Source organism: Ctenopharyngodon idella, chromosome 11 (assembly GCF_019924925.1).
Source record: "Ctenopharyngodon idella isolate HZGC_01 chromosome 11, HZGC01, whole genome shotgun sequence".
NCBI lineage: Eukaryota > Metazoa > Chordata > Actinopteri > Cypriniformes > Xenocyprididae > Ctenopharyngodon > Ctenopharyngodon idella.
In genome coordinates this window covers 9,918,879-9,935,299 of record NC_067230.1, presented here as the reverse complement: position 1 = coordinate 9,935,299, position 16,421 = coordinate 9,918,879, and the positions used below count along the sequence as shown (strand labels likewise).

Sequence of the window (16,421 nt, the reverse complement as noted above, 5' to 3'; positions counted from 1 at the left end):
TACCTGTCTGTCATTAATGTTAATCAAACAACAAAAGATGTTAAATAAATGTTAAATAAACCTACTGTATCTGAAAAAAAAAAAAGAGTTAGGCTATTTAATTTACTGTTGTCTTTGTAATTTGCTAATTTGCTTCTTTGTTCTTTTTATAGCCTAACAAAAATAACTTATACAATTATAAAATTTATCATATTTTTATTTAAAATTAGACAAATCTGATATTATTTTAATCTCCAATCTCTTGTTTAGCAGTTTGGGTTGTTCTTTAATGCTTCACTAACTATCAGAAGACACTAACCAGGTTTAAATTCCAGTTGCACAGATGGGTTCGTTGTAACACTGCGTTACAATGTGCCCCGCTAGTAGAACTGTAGGCTACTATTCTATGCAGTTACGATACAACTGGCATAATTAACTTTTATAAATGTCTGTTGAGAAACCATGGAAAAAAGTTGAATAAAGACTGAGGGGAAGAACCTGAACATCCAGAAAATATTATTTCAAGAAATGTTCGGCATTTGTACTGTCTCGTCTATTTGTCTCGTGTTCTGTGAGAGCTGTGAGTGGAGGGAGGGGAGTGTTTTTGTTCAGCTCTGTGTTTTTCTGAATGTCTGAATAGGTTTCTTCATCTGTTTGCAGGTATTGTTTTGACCTATGCTGTATAGCTAGCTGTGTTTTGCAGAGTGTTCATTGTCAAACTACAAAATTATTTAAATTAGAATTTAAAAAAAAAAATGCTATTATTTTATATGAAAATAATAATTATTGTCTTTTATTGGCAAAATATTTTAGTTTGTCATGTATATTTTTTTAATTAAGTAAGATAAAATTTTTAGCTGTCATATGGTCATGTTACAACGTGCCCCATCACATGTTACAATGTGCCCCACCTATGGGGCATGTTGTCACATTTCACTTCCTTTCTTTCGGGTTAGATAAAGAAAAAAGTATACACTGTATTAATGAAACAAAGCCACATATTTGTACCAGACGTGTGAAAATTAATGTGGAACAAAAGAAATTCCCTGAACCCTAAGCAGATTTACACACACTGAGAAAGTCAAAAAGCGTTGTGCCCCGCTCTCCCCTACACAAGTAGCATGTTCAAGCATTTTAGTTGGTGTTAGAACATGCCTGTTGTAACAATTTTTTTAACAAGAAGTGGAATTGCAGAACTGCGAAGAAAAATGCATTTGTTTTTGTGAAATATTTTGCGAAATATTTGTTCTATTCTGGATAAAAATCAACTGGAATTGGTGGTAAAACAGCCTATTTACGTTGCATTGATTTCTCAGGTAAAAAAAAAATAACTGGCTGATTTAAATCTATCCATGCTTGTGAACAACTACATTTCCCATCGTTCAAGACTACATTACCCATGATCCCCCGCTTCTGCGTTTGTCGGATTGTGCTGGGGGAAAAAGCGTAATATTGTTCCAATGATCGGGAATCAATAACATCCAACCCATCTACATAAATCATCCAATCATAAAACAAATTGGTAAGATAAAAGCTTTTCATCCAAACAATTGGAAAGTGTCGTTTTGTTTTCTTAGAAAGACGGCAATTGTCATAAATGTGGAGTTAAAGGAAGCTAGCTGGCTAATGAGTTCATCATCTGCTTTATTAATCATCACACTGTTGAAATTCATCATAAAAACACTTGTAATATATTAAATATATGTTTTGTCGAAAAAATACTTCTGTTTAGCCTGTCAGATTACAGCTTCAGTGATAGTTACATATATTTATAGCAAGACTAAATGTATATTTCATACAGTATTTTTCAGTTATTAAAAATCAAGAATACTTTATTTACAATAAATTATTAGATGTTTTATTTATAATAAAAAATCGCTTATCTATGTTAAAAATGATGGCTGTCATTTTGTTTATCGCGTTTCTCTTCAAAGACACGGAACCTGTCAAACGAGCAAGGAAAACGCTTTAATTTCCCTTATTTGTGATATTTTTTTCCTCATGTAATTTGGCTGTTCTCAAACTTAAACGCTTGTTTTTCAGCATTGAGGTTTTTTGTATGATAATGAGAATATTACTAAATTTTATTTGTTAATAATAGGATTTATTTTCTGACAGATGACCTATGTTTACAATGTATTTCCTCTAGTTTTCTCTATTTAACATGTCTCTCTAGCCTCTTTTGTTGTCCTGAACTTTTAAGTGTATTACTCAAATGAAAGATCACAGTGCTTAAAATATCAGTTGATTTAAGTGAAAGAATGCATGATCATTTTTTGTATTGCTCAGATCTTTTTTATTATTTTGCAGAATCAGATTTGTGACTACACCAAGATTTATTCAGAAACTTGGCGGTTTGTGTAAGTTTATGGAAAATGGGGCAGTTTTGTACAGCAGGAGACTGATGAAGAGGGAATGAGCAGGCCATGAGAATACATCTGAACACATCTAATGGAATAGAGCAGTCTCACCTCTCTGGCAAACAGGTGAGCAATAGATCAGTTGCTGATCAGATTAATAAGATATTTATTAGTGTTCATGTCAAAGGAGAGCGTCTGTTAATTTAATCAGATTTGGCAAATATGAACTGAATGATTTCATTATAATAGAGCATCTCCCATACTATAGTATTACTTAGAGAACTACAACATGAGCTTGTGATGATTGACTAAAATTGAATGTATTGAATCAGAATCAATTGAGATTTTTTTTAATCCAGCAGTCATGGAAGCCAAGGAAAATGGGTCAGTGGACACCAAAAGGTAAGTGTCTACTAGGCATGTGACGATATCAGATTTCCATTTAACGATAATTGTTGATGTTTTTATCATGGTATTAAATTAAGTTACAAAAAAGTGTTCTTCTCTAACAGGTTTAATACCTTTTTTTCTTATAACAAAAATAACTATGAACCTTTGAATACAATAAAACAGTGCACAAAAAATGTAGCCTATAAAGTAAACAAATGTTTCAAACAGATTAAAGTGCAAAAGAACTATACAGAACAATATGTTAACATTAACATTAGGTTAACATTAGTTAGTTAATGCATTAACTAACATTAACTAACAATGAGAAATCGCTACATTTGTTACAGTAGTTATTATTCTTTGTTAACGTTAGTTAATAAAAATACAACTGTTAGCCCAGGTGAAAAAAAAAGTACACTTCCATAATGTACTTAAAGTGCTCTATTTTCTCGCACTAATTTTGCACTTTAAGTACATTATGGAAGTGTACTTTTTTTTCACCTGGGAGTTCATGTCTGTGCATGTCCATTAAATAATAATAACAAATACAACTTTGATTTAGTCCAGATTTAAATGTAAAAATGTTTAAGTTTGAAAAAACAGATTTCCTATTAAGTATTTGGAACACCGTAGCAAATACAAAAATCTTTGTATTGGCTGTTTGGAACATTTAAATACTGTTCAGAAACAGAAAGTAGCATAGCTGCTTTGTTTAAAGGGTTAGGGTAAGCATTTCTGCTGTTCCATAAGCTCCATCTACTGTCAGAGAGTGAATGTGCATTTTCATTCAGCGCGTCTCCAGTTGTTATGCTGTGCTTCTGATCTGTGTTGCTTGTTTACATCAGAGTGCGCATGCCTCTTTGATGCAGCATACACACAGTGTTGGAAATGTAACTGGTTGATTGGAAGGTATTCTTAAAATGCACTCTAAAAATCGAAAAAAATTCGAAATATTATTATAATCTGTATTATTCACATATTTTGAAGTGCTTACGATAACAATACCATGCATGTTAATTGTGATTTATACAACAGTTCGTTCTGGTTCTCAAATCTGATTGGCTAAGAGGTCTTTCCAGCCATGATATATTCTACCAGTATCACCAGGGGGAACCATTTCACCATTTGAATCACTCCGCTTTAAGCATTCTCACAGCGAGTATCATGGCGGACGAGGAAACCCACCATATTTTTACAGATACTACTGTTATTGTGTCATGAAATGTAGTTTTAAGAGTTTTGTTTTAGGCGAGAATGTAGTTGTTTAGACCTCAAATATGTGATTTATATGTAAACATAGCGTCTATTTGAAAATTTGCTTAGACGCTTTCGGTGCGCTCCAGGCCATTCATTGCTCATGTACCCGCAGAGAACAGCTTCAACTCGGCCAGTCCTTCTGGAATTTGCCGCTGACTCTTATGTAGTTAGTGTTTAAGCATGAGGTGTATAATTCATTTTGGGTATATCAAACAGGTAATCTTTGGTCTTATTAATCTGTTACTTGTTCCAGAGCTAGCTTAGGGGTATATTAAGTTTCATAACTTTATATTTACATTGAACTTAAATCCTTTGCTAACTAGAGCGCTGCTTTTGTACATTTGACTGAACTGTTTGCTTGTGTTTATTTCCTGTTGTACTTCTTTTGTACTTCCTATTGTACTTTTGTTGTTCATTTAAATATTTGTGTTCAATAAATAATATTTTATATAAATAACATGCCGTATTTGGTATTGAGAAAGGGTCCATTAGTGATTTAAGCCCAAAGTATACTACACTTTTTACACATACGTGCAGGTCGCACATGCGCATTTAAATTTTTTTGCAGTAATTAGTTTATCCACAAGGTGGCAACCGTGCCCTGGGGCCGTCCATTCACAAGGTAGTCAAAGAAAAACTGCATAAACAGAACAGATCAGAAGGCATGCAAGCTACAGAGACGATGGAGGCCTACATAGATGAGAGATTTTGCAAAGAGGTTAGAAAGTGTCCTCATTTGTACAACTCTAGCATGAAATATTACAAAGATATTAACATGGGTTGTAACTTGTGGTGAGAGATTGCTCAAAACTGTATGCGTCGAGCGCCTGTGTGCGCGTATGAGTCAAATGAAGTATACTTTGCAAGGCTGTGCGTTCGACTATGTGCATATGCTCACGTACGCATAAAAAAAATTAAGTATACTTTGGGCTTTAGACTTCAGTAAAAGTTACATTAATATGCCATTACATGGCGCCAAAGACTGTCTTTATTAGTGAGTCAGTCGCAATGACTTTTATATTAAAAAGGGACTAAAACAAAGTTGTAAACAAGGACATTGTTTTTACTTTAAACAACATCTTACAAGATGCAACTGACATGCATTGACTAGCGCTGTCATGGGAAATCAACTTAAATATTAAAAGGACAAAGACAAAGATATCCTGTCCTCAGCGTACATTAAAACTGATTTTGTGATTATGAATATAAGATTGACCTGAAGAATATCAACTAGATGCATGTAATGTACTCGCTTAGTCGATCTCTCTCTCTCTCTCTCTCTCTCTCACTCATAATAATCTACTCTAAATAGCACAATAAGCTTCAATGAAGCAACTCAGCGTTTCTTCGTTACTAGTTCTAAAGTGACGTTTTAGAATTAGTAACGGAGGCTTGGGCTCAACTGTTAAACTGTCAACTTGAGATTTGAATTTGTGGCAGAAGCAAGTACTGCACAAAAGAGGGTTTTTAAAGACACTCCGTTGTTGTTTCTTATTTATTTACATACTTGTGCCATTGAACTGTTGTATAAACGCAATATCACACTCGTAGGCATGTGATATGGCTCTATATCAGCACGGTTGTGAGTACCTACAGCCGAATCACAGCCGTGCTGATATAGAGCGATATCACATGGGTATCTATCGTATTACCATGTATCGGCACGTCTAGTGTATACAATATCAATATTAAAGCCAAATCAAATATTTCTGTTTTATACACTTGATAAAAGCTGTTTCTAAAATGACCTGAGCTTAGTACAATGATTTTTTTGGGATGTACCCCTTCTTCCTGGGCCCAATAAGTGAATGACTTTAATAGGCCTATTTAAAAAAAAATCCTGAAGTAGCATTCTCCCTCTCTAGGCATTAACAAAGCCACTATGATGGAAACCAGTCATCTCCATGCTCCATCTTTGGCTCTGAGTCAGAAAGTAAAACTTATCTTCACAATCCATTTATTTAGCCATCCTCAGAGTTGGTGTTGCTTTCCTCTAGAGATGAAAACCAATAGGGGATTTAAGGATTAGAAATTCTGGTTCTAATGAATGGACAATTTTTGGAAATAAATCTTAGTTCATTTAATGCCCTCAGTTTGTGTCTTGTAAAAAATCATCATCTTTTGGCTGCTCCCGTTAGGGTCACCACAGTGGAATTATTGGATTTGGTACAGGTTTTATGTCAGATTGCCTTCTTGACGTAACCAAGCACTAAGAGTGCACTAAATTGTACAAGCCCGGTGCTGGGACACACTCTTACAAACAATTTAGCATATCCAATCCACCTAGCCTGTTTGTCTTTGGATTGTGGGGGAAACGCTGAGAGCACGCAAACTCCACACAGAAAGAAGTCCTGGCTCAGCTGGGGCTCGAACCGAGGACCTTCTTGCTGTGAGGCAACAGTGCTGCCTACTGAGCCACCATGCCACCTAAATCCTGTTCAAAGAAATTATCTGCCCCTTCTGTGACAGTGGAGCTGTTGTCAGATGTTTGGTTGGCCTCTCATTTATTATACAAGGATAGAGCCATGGCAACTAGACTGAAAATAAATGTTTTGCATGACAACTGCTGCCAATTTATTTTATAATCAGCACTGATTTTATGTTAAATATTCACACACTGTCAGTTGTAGAAGATCAGAATATTACCACACTGATTTGACCAAAGCAGATTTTCCTGAACAAGAGCTTATGTGCAAATTTAATAAGTTATTTGACACACACCCTTTCTCCACGACCCCACCATCCAAAAACTTTTAAGCCAAACTGATATCAGCATACACTGGTGTATATAAGGCAGAGAACGATGTCTGATTGGACACCTATTTTAGTGATATCTTACAGCACGCATAAAACAGATTTAAGCAAAATGGAGTGATTATTTGAAAGTGATGAAGTGTTATAAAGTGATGACATATTTTGAAGATTGTATAGGCGTACAGTATTTGGTTAAATCATACTAATGCATCATTTAAATATTTTTTACTCCCTAATAGTTCTGTGGAGAATGGGCAGCTTATGGATCCTGCCCACTGGGCTGTAGCAGATGTGGTCAATTACTTTAAAGCTACAGGGTTTGAGGAGCAAGCCAATGCGTTCCAGGATCAGGTAAGGATTCATTTTCATTTTCACTTTACTAAGTTCTAAGTTATTTGCTGAAAAGTTTCTTGACACTGTTTCTCTCTCTTTCTCTCTCTCTCTCTCTCTCTCTCTCTCTCTAAACAAGCCGGGTGCATACGATTTAATACTCAGAATATGTTTATGTATTTTAATAGGCAAATTACAATTTTAATAATTAAAAAAAAAATAATAATCTTTTAAGTCACTTTGAATCAAATGCTTATTAAAAAAATAAATGTGAATAACAGCTGACATTTCACAAAACATTCTTGACTGGCTGAACAAACTAAGACATTATTATTCCATGTTTCAAACATTAGAATTGCAGGGACATTTTCTCCTTGCATTTTCCCAAATGTTTCCCAAATGGTCTGACCCCCACTTCCTAGTCCTTAGGTTTCTCAACAAGACTAATGTAATAACATGGCTTGCATTTACATGTCTTAGGAAAACGTCCATGTCATTATTAGGCATGTTTAACCCACAGCTACCCTTTTGGTACTTTATTTATTAATTCATGGCTATTTTTTAGCCAAATAGTTTATACGTTTTTATACACTGACAATTCAAACATGTATGATATACTTCATATCAACTTATTTTACCAGCTATGTACAAAATTTTCTTTGATATTTCTTTGATATTGTGTGTCAATTTATTTATTTATTTATTCAATTACTAAACTTGAAAACATCTGCCCCCTACAGGAAATCGATGGCAAATCCCTTTTATTAATGACTCGTAATGATGTTCTGACCGGACTGTCAATAAAACTGGGTCCTGCACTGAAGATATACGAGTATCATGTCAAGCCTCTCCAAACCCAACATTTAAAAAGTAACGTCTCATAGCTGCTGCAGCCATGTGGACGCATGGAAGACAATCACAGCAGGGAAGCGCAGGGTAACTGCAGACAGAACTAATACATTTTATGCATCTTAATAAATAAACATGGTGAATTTATTGCTTTTAAGGTCTCATTCTGCTGTACAGGCACATTTACAGTTTTCAGTTGACCTATGTTTAACAGTGTGTTCATTCATATTTGACTTTGTGTGCTTGTACATAAAATATTATTGCTTTTAAGATTAAATGCTTGGTTTAATAATGTGATCTGTGATGTAAAATGAAAAATTGAAACACTAAGATGTTTCTGTGTACTGCATGAAGTACGTTTGAAGTGAGATTGACGACATTGATTTTATTAGCTTGTTGGTGTTTATTTCCCTTTTTGTTTTTCCAGTTTTAATAGATAAAAAGTGTGTTGAGATAAAGTGACAGCACAAATCATCAAATGTTTGAAAATGATGATAAAGGCTCAACGCATGAGGTTTGTTTTCAGGAATCCTGTCAGAATGACAGTGCTTTGTGCTGCTATTAATTCTGTTTATTTATTTCATTCTGTAACTAACAATGTGATTCCTGATGAATTGGTGAATGGTTGTTGTTGACAGACAGCAAACACTGTAAATCTAAAGCAGTTTGTGATACAGGGTGTTTTAAAAAGAGGAAACAAATGTGAGTGTAGCCTGCAATAAATGGTGCTTTTTCAGATTGCTGAAACAATCCACTACCTGGTCCTCATTACAGTGCTGTTTAACTTCCTTTGTGCATGTTTGGTATTTAATCATATGTAATAATCAGTTCTCCTAAAACAGTCAAATCCCAGAAACATTACTGGCATGTATTGGTATATTTATCTAATGCTGTTTTTTTTTTGTTTTTTTTTCTCCAATGTTGATACCTTTATTAGGGTTCTATAAACTAACGTGATGAAACCAACTGATCTTTAATGTTAATAATGATTGTCATTCAGTTGGGGGTACTCCAGAGCCACTGCTGTAAACACCTTTCATCTCAAATCTAAAATTTTACAAATTTGCCAATTTTAATTTAATTACTTATGAAGAACATAACTCTGATAACTATAGAAATGTATTTTAAAAAGATGTTATAAAGATGAAAACTGTTTATTAACCCACAGTTTTCATTTATTAATATTTTTCCATGAATAGAAGGATGTTTTCATTTCAACATTTTTATATTTTTAAAATGTATTTTGCTTGTGTGATTACACACACAAAAAAAATCTATTTGTAAAAAAACATGTTTGTTGAATGTTTAGACAGATAATCATGCTTGATTGCTTTATAGATTTTATTTGTTTTGTGGATATGAGATGTCTAGTTTGTGAAAGTTGTCAGTCTTTACATTTTGGCTCGTGGTTTTCTGCGCACAGTGCCTGTGATGTTTCCTGCTGGATTATCGAGAGGAAGATAAACCTGAAATGAAAGCACAACAACATAATGTGAAATATAAATACAAAGCAAAACTCCATATATCCATCATGCTCTTAAGTTGGGATAACAAAACATACTCCTCGTGCGCCTTTTTGTGTGGTTTGTAGAAATTTGGCAATAAAGTCATTTTAAGAGTAGTATAGCCTCAAAATTCCTGATTTTGTCAGAGCCTGAAAACTCTGAACTTTGTTCTGTGTCAATACAGAAGTATATTCTGAACTGATAACCTGTGTGTGACAGGCTTTTTTTCCAGGATTTTTTGTCACTCACCTCATCCTTGTTTGAGAGTCCTATTTTTGTCATGTCAATGACAAAATAATGCTGATTCGGCATAATTATCTCGATTTCCTCAACCTATTGAATTCAATTGATAAGATGTAATTGAGAAAATGTCATAAAAACTTTTGCTTTTAAGTATATTTATATCTGGTGTATATAAATGAGTAACGTAATAAAGCAGTAAGCCACTTAAGCTCATGCATAGGTTTAGGGCTTTGTTCAAATCACTAACCCTAAGTATAAACAGTACTTACCTTAGCAAACACCACTAACAAAAGTCACACAAAACTGAAACCAGTTTGACTTGCCTGTGGAATTCTGTCAAGTACCAGGAGTTGTGTCTCATACAGAGTTTTCTGAACGGAAGGAGAGTATTCCCCACGATCATAGGGTCCCGCAAACTTCTGAATGATGGTGTCCTTAACAGTTTTCCTGCAAGGACATTTTCATTGTACAGTACGTATATGACACATAACATGTATCATGGCATGTCTAAAAGTTTTGCATTTACCATGCAGCATCAAATGGCACGTTCATGTGAGTGTTGTAGCGCCATCTTGCATAAACTGAAGTACAGAAGAATCTGTCCTTTGCCTCTGTCAGAGTGGTGAAACGGTCACGCAGAAAGCCCTCAAATCCAGACTGAGTAGTCTTCAGTACCTTCATATCTTTTAGACCGCTGTGAACCACTGGAGTCACTGAGAGAAATAAATTTAAACATAAATTTGCACAAATGCATCAACAATATTCTTTCCCCTTAATTGTTTTCTTTCAGACCAACATCACTAGTTCAGAATCTCATTTTTACTCACTATTTAGATGTTGTTCGACCTCACAGAAATGCCAGGCCTCAGGGCAGTGGATAAAAGCATGTGTGTGTTCGACTGCATTCTGTTAAACACACATTCATAATTTTGGACATTAAAAAAAAAAAAAAAAAAAACGGGTTAATGCACTATATGATGCAAGTCACTATTACAGTGAAATGAAAATGTATTTCAAACCAATTAATTTGATAAGAATCAATAATATAAATCAAACATTTACTGAACAAAATGGCAACTGCAAACAATTCAGTGCTACAGCTTTACTCAAAATTGACCACTTTTGTTAACTGGTGTCAAGATAATTCTTAGTAGATGTATGAAGTTCCATTTAAGTTCACACAGCTGCAGAGTTACTACAGGTGTAGCTTATCACATTACATCTGTACTGGTTCCACAAACAACCAAAGTGTCCAAAGCTATGTCAGCTTACCCCGGGGGTGCCTCAGGGTTCAGTGCTTAGTCCCCTACTCTTCTCTATATTAGACTACATCACTGGGCCCAGTAATAAAAGCAAACAGATTTTTCTATATGCAGATGATGCACAACTCTACCTGTCCTTCTAACTTGGCAACCCACCATCTCAGCTTGTATTTCTGCTTGCGATTCAGACATTTTGAACTGGATGAGGAGATTTCACCTATATATATATAATCTCTTATAACTAACTTCTCTAACTTTGGTACTACTCTAGTTTACTCTTGTGGCAGCTTTGCAGTACTGTTGTTGACTTTTGTATAATACATTGCTTGTTACTCATTTATAAGTCATTTTAATAAAAGTGTCTGCTAAATGATTATATATAATTACAAATATCTGAATCGTTTTTGGAAGCCATTTATAGTCTAACACAACACCTTCTCCAGTCTCTTCCAGGGGACTTCATCAATGTTGACCCTCACTCTTGTGACATGATTGAAAGCTGTGAGGAAATGTTCACAGATATCCAGGGCAAAGCCCTCAATGGTCTTGATCTGCAAGACAAGAAATATTCTTATACAGTCTTGATTAAATAAGTTGATTAAATAACCAATTTATAGAAGTAAACATTTCTAATTATATATATATATATATATACACACACACATTAAATATCTATTAGTCTATTAGTGTAACCTAATGAAATCAAGTTGATTCAGTGATATTAAATATTTCTCTCCATCAAAATCAGGCTAATTTATCATTTTCATAAAACAATTTTTTTTACAATGTAGCTTTTATTGGTAACACTTTGGTATGGGGAATACATGTTCACTATTAACTATGGCTTTTGCCTCAATAAACTTTTATTGAGGCAATTCAAACTCTTATTTACTGCTTATTAATAGTTAGTAAGGTAGTTGTTGTAGCGTTTAAGTTTAGGTATGGGGTAGAATATGGTCATGGAGAATATGGCATTAATATGTGCTTTATAAGTACTAATAAACAGCCAATATGCAAGCTAATAAGCAACTAGTTAAAAGTGAGAACTGATCCCCATACTAAAGTGTTACCCTTTTATTTTGTTTCTATCTATATTTGAGAGGGAAAAAATTAATGTAGCTATAAATCAAGTCACTTCTAGGAGTTAAATTAAACAAATAAAAAGACTTACTCCTTTTATTTTGGCGAGACCATGGACAGTGTTTTTGATTGTGTCGGTGGGGATGATATCAGAGTTGTCTCCTGTCAGATAGTCTTTGTGGGTCTTCAGGGTTAGCTGAACATTTGCAATCAGCTCAGTAATGTGGTGATGAGCCCCTTCACGGCGGATGTGAAGAACTTTAACCATATTCTTCCCATAACCGGTCCTCACAAACTCCACGTTCTACATGGAACATGTTACTGAATAATAATGTAGCTGAAAAGCATTTTATGAAAGAGGCTGGCATGACACATCCACATCTACAGTATGAATAAAAATTAAAATTAAAATTATTTACCTGACTTGAGGTAGTGGCCATGACTGTAAATGGAGTCACTGCTGCCTGCACCAACAGTTGGAGGAGATTTTTGAAGGAGGTACAATTTTTATTGTTTTGTAGTGGGTCCAAATGATCAATGACCTGCCCCACCTCCATAATCTGTACAGAGATTCTGATTTGCTGGTAACCCTACAAAACAAGCCACCTCTCTCCTCTACCCGTCCTGTTTAATTTACACAGTGACCACAGTCACGTCCTTCTCCACCCCATCTATAACCCAACATTTCACCTGGCCCACTGTCCTCCCTTTATCACCCCTCAACCAAAGTTCAACTAATTTTTCGAGGAACAAGAGAAAATCAGGCCTGAGCTGGTAATATCTCAGTGTCAACAGAGTGTTTTAGGAACAGGAAATCTCGGCAACATTTTAGCTGTGCAATTCAGAGAGAGAGAGAGAGCAACATAAGCCGAGATAACCTGTATATGTTGTGTTGTCTTATGCCAACAACCTAAACAAATTCTGCTCTATACTTTCAGTGACAAATAAAAAATATTCTGGTTATTTGTATGAGATAGGTGTGATATATAGTGGCCTCTGCTATAGAGGGGTTTTGTGAACTGTCAGTTTATGTGTCTTGCTTAGGTATAAAGTCGTCCTGGCCTTGTAACTACCTTTGTTTGAGGGTGATCCAAAGTAGCCAGCAGGTGGCCGGTCATTATGCAAATGTGTCACATGGTGAGGTGATTACATCACAGAAATAATGACAGGACTACAAACAAGGCATTTGAGGAAGCTGTTAGAGCGATTAACTCTCTTTGTGTGGACTATTATTTTATATGTCAGGCTTTAATTTATAAATAATTAACTTAAATAATTTAATTAATGTGAAAAATTATATATAATACTGTTAAAAACTTACCCTGGTAGTAGGGTATGTTATTAACAATATCAAAGTGTACTTGACCTTAATCTCACTTTATTTACCAATGTCTTTGCTGCTGACCTTCAATGATCTTATTCAACGATACTAATAAGCAAAAATTACTTTAGATTAGATTTAGAAATAAGAATGTTGAACTTCCTTCTCCTGTATCCCATTTTTCTTTAATTGTAAATCCAAACGTAGGTTCGGGAGGAGCCTAAACATTCAGTCCTGTCAATCATCATTACGAGCATATATATATGCAGCAGTCACTGCGTCATCCCAGCGAAAATTCTTCCAGCATCCCTCTTCCTCCCCGGATCAGAAACCCAACTAAACAAGAATTTACATGGTGTTCTGGTGACAGGAGTAAACATGCATTCAACTGCAACAACTGCATTCTCCAAATTGTAATGTTGACATGCATTCTCTGTAAAGCTGCTTTGAAACGATATGCATTGTGAAAAGCGCTATACAAATAAATGTGAATTGAATTGAATTGAATAGAGTGGAACAAATAATAAAAGAGATAGTTAATTTGACAAGTATTAATGTAATGAATCAGCAGGATAAACTCAGGTTATTTGAATTACAGTTACAATTAAAGCTGCAAGCAGCGATGAAAGGGCCCTTGCACCCAGGCTCACCGCCACCCATTGGCCTTAGGAAAACAGTGAACAGTGGGCGACATGCATGTAAGTGAGTAAATACAGGAGAATTATGGCAAAGTCATTTCAAAGTGCCATACTTCCTGCTGCCAACAGGTGGCACTTTGACTGTAACTAAATATTGCCATGTAGATGTCTTCAGGTCAGGACTCTTATCAAACATGTGAAGTTTGGGGCAGATCGGACATTGTATGCCTGAGTTACAACAACTTTCTGTTTCATGGCGAAACATCGAACTTTGTCAGGCCGCCACGGACACGCCCTTCAGTGAAAACTCTAGATCTTCGCAATTTAACATCACTAAGGCCTTTAGATTAGACTGACCAAATATGGTGTTGATCTGATTAAAGCTCTAGGAGGAGTTTGTTAAAGTACAACGTGTGGAAACGGCAAAAACTGACAACATTTTGCAGAGAAAATTCTAAATATCTCACTTCCTGTTGGGTTTACAGATTAGCCAAAGCCAAAGGGTCATTTGTAAGGTCTAGAGGAAAATGGCTTGAAGAAGGGGAGAAAAACTCCAGGTACTTTTTTAATTTAGAAAGAAGAAATGCTGAGCTGAATTCTGTATTAAAACTTAATATAAATGGGGAGGTGTCTGAAGATTGTGTTAAAATTTCTAATTATATATCAACCTTTTATCAGACGTTATATAGTAAAGAAGATGACGGCAATACAAGATTATTTTTAGAAAGCATGAAAGCAAATGCCAAATGTATAGATCAGGATAGTATGATGTATGATGTCAAAGATATTTCTATAGAAGAAGTTAGATTTGGGATCAGTAAATTAAAAGACAATAAATCTCCCAGTAACGATGGGTTGGCTAGCGAATTTTACAAGGAATTTCAAGAACAATTATTGAAGTTTTTATTATGTGTGTTTAATGAAGCTATAGAACATGGTGAGTTGCCTCCATCATTATGTCAGGGATTGATTATTCTAGTAACAAAAGCTAATAAGAACACTACCCTAATCGACAATTGGAGACCTATTACATTACTTAATAACAATGTTAAAGTGTTTGCCATTATTTTTGCAGAAAGACTGAAAAAATGCTTAGAGCAAATTATAGATGATTGCCAATCAGGATTCATGAAGGGCAGACATATAAGTAATAATATTCGTTTGGTCTTAGATATAATAGATTATAATGAGTATATTGATAGTGAAAGTTTTATATTTTTTGTAGATTTTTATAAAGCATTTGACACCGTTAACCACAAATTTATGTTTGAGACTTTGGATTTTTTTGGATTTGGTGATTTCTTTAAAAGGGCCATTTATACTTTATATAATGGGTGTAATAGCTCAGTAAAACTTGGAAATGACACTACCCCCAGATTTGTTTTAGAAAGAGGCATAAGGCAGGGATGCCTAATATCTCCTTTTTTATTTTTACTTGTAACCCAGACAATGACTCTTTACATTAATAAATATAATTTTCACGGAATCAGGATATTAGAAAGAGAAATAAAATGCTGTCAATTAGCAGACAATACAACAATATTTGTTAGAGATTCATTAGAAATTAAAAATGTGATTAATTGTTTGAATGACTTTTCATTGGTTTCAGGGTTAAAATTAAATTTAAATAAATGTGAGTTGTTCTCTCTGAAAAATAGTGAACTTCTTGATATTAATGGAATCCCTGTAAAGAATGTTGTTACCTATTTAGGAATCAAAATATGTAAAGATTAAAGGGGTCAGCTTAATTTTCAACCTGTGGTTCAAAAAGTTAAAAATAGATTTAATTTATGGTAAATGAGAGACTTGTCAATGAACGGTGGAATTCTTTTATCAAAAACTGAATGTTTATGTCGTCTGCTCTATCCTGCTATTTCACTAGAAGTCCCTAATAACATCATTAAGGAAGTAGATAAAAATCTTTACCATTTCATTTGGAGAAATAGATCTCATTACATTAAAAAAAGGTACCTTAACTAATTCGGTTGGCAATGGAGGCTTAAATATGCTTGACTTCAGCACATCAAATGCAATTTTAAAGAATAGATGGATCAAGCACTACTTTCAATACAAAAATAAAATTTGGTATTTAATTCCTAATCTAATCTTTGAAAAGATGGGTGGTGTTGCTTTTCTGTTGCAATGCAACTTTGAAATAAGTAAGATTCCAGTAATTTTAAGATTAAGTAATTTTCATAAGCAGATGCTACTCTCATGGATGCTTATATACAAGCATAATTTCTCTCCAAATAAATGTAATTTTGAATAACAGGTATATAATGTTTAAACATAAAACTTTGTTTTTTAAAAAATGGGTAGACAATGGTATTTTATTTGTTAAACGGTTATTTAATGAAAATGGGCACCTGTATACTTACACAGAATTTCTTCAAAGGTATAATATTCCAATAATCCCTAAAGAATATTGTAGAGTGTTTGATGCTATACCATCC

General features: G+C 34.4%; 2 protein-coding genes across 3 annotated transcripts; one reads left to right on the top strand and one right to left on the bottom strand.

Annotated features, from left to right (window-relative positions):
* Nucleotides 1-1,340: 1,340 nt before the first annotated feature.
* Nucleotides 1,341-9,019, top strand: samd13 (sterile alpha motif domain containing 13). 2 transcript variants are annotated; one of them, XM_051912409.1, is made up of 5 exons: nucleotides 1,341-1,501; nucleotides 2,290-2,465; nucleotides 2,702-2,741; nucleotides 6,980-7,091; nucleotides 7,811-9,019. In XM_051912409.1, the coding sequence occupies exons 3-5, from the start codon at nucleotides 2,704-2,706 to the stop codon at nucleotides 7,952-7,954; spliced, it is 294 nt and encodes a 97-aa protein (XP_051768369.1). In that variant the 5' UTR covers nucleotides 1,341-1,501; nucleotides 2,290-2,465; nucleotides 2,702-2,703; the 3' UTR covers nucleotides 7,955-9,019. The 2 variants fall into 2 exon arrangements, with proteins under 2 accessions (XP_051768369.1, XP_051768368.1); XM_051912408.1 differs by having other exon boundaries at nucleotides 2,699-2,741.
* Nucleotides 9,020-9,246: 227 nt separating this feature from the next.
* On the bottom strand, nucleotides 9,247-12,585 carry uox (urate oxidase). Its single transcript, XM_051912407.1, has 8 exons — nucleotides 12,429-12,585; nucleotides 12,101-12,313; nucleotides 11,364-11,480; nucleotides 10,495-10,573; nucleotides 10,194-10,380; nucleotides 9,991-10,114; nucleotides 9,674-9,757; nucleotides 9,247-9,385 (listed from the first exon to the last, which is right to left on the bottom strand). The coding sequence occupies exons 1-8, from the start codon at nucleotides 12,564-12,566 to the stop codon at nucleotides 9,311-9,313; spliced, it is 1,017 nt and encodes a 338-aa protein (XP_051768367.1). The 5' UTR covers nucleotides 12,567-12,585; the 3' UTR covers nucleotides 9,247-9,310.
* Nucleotides 12,586-16,421: the final 3,836 nt, after the last annotated feature.

Excerpts from the sequence above, each read along its gene's own strand:
- uox (XM_051912407.1), bottom strand. The coding sequence starts at position 12,566 with ATGGAGGTGGGGCAGGTCATTGATCATTTGGACCCACTACAAAACAAT. Across the intron at positions 11,481-12,100 it reads GTCTCGCCAAAATAAAAGGA|ATCAAGACCATTGAGGGCTT; the intron begins GTAAGTCTTTTT and ends CTTGTCTTGCAG. Across the intron at positions 9,386-9,673 it reads GACTCTCAAACAAGGATGAG|GTTTATCTTCCTCTCGATAA; the intron begins GTGAGTGACAAA and ends CTTTCATTTCAG.
- samd13 (XM_051912409.1), top strand. The coding sequence starts at position 2,704 with ATGGAAGCCAAGGAAAATGGGTCAGTGGACACCAAAAG. Across the intron at positions 2,742-6,979 it reads GGGTCAGTGGACACCAAAAG|TTCTGTGGAGAATGGGCAGC; the intron begins GTAAGTGTCTAC and ends ACTCCCTAATAG. Across the intron at positions 7,092-7,810 it reads CCAATGCGTTCCAGGATCAG|GAAATCGATGGCAAATCCCT; the intron begins GTAAGGATTCAT and ends TGCCCCCTACAG.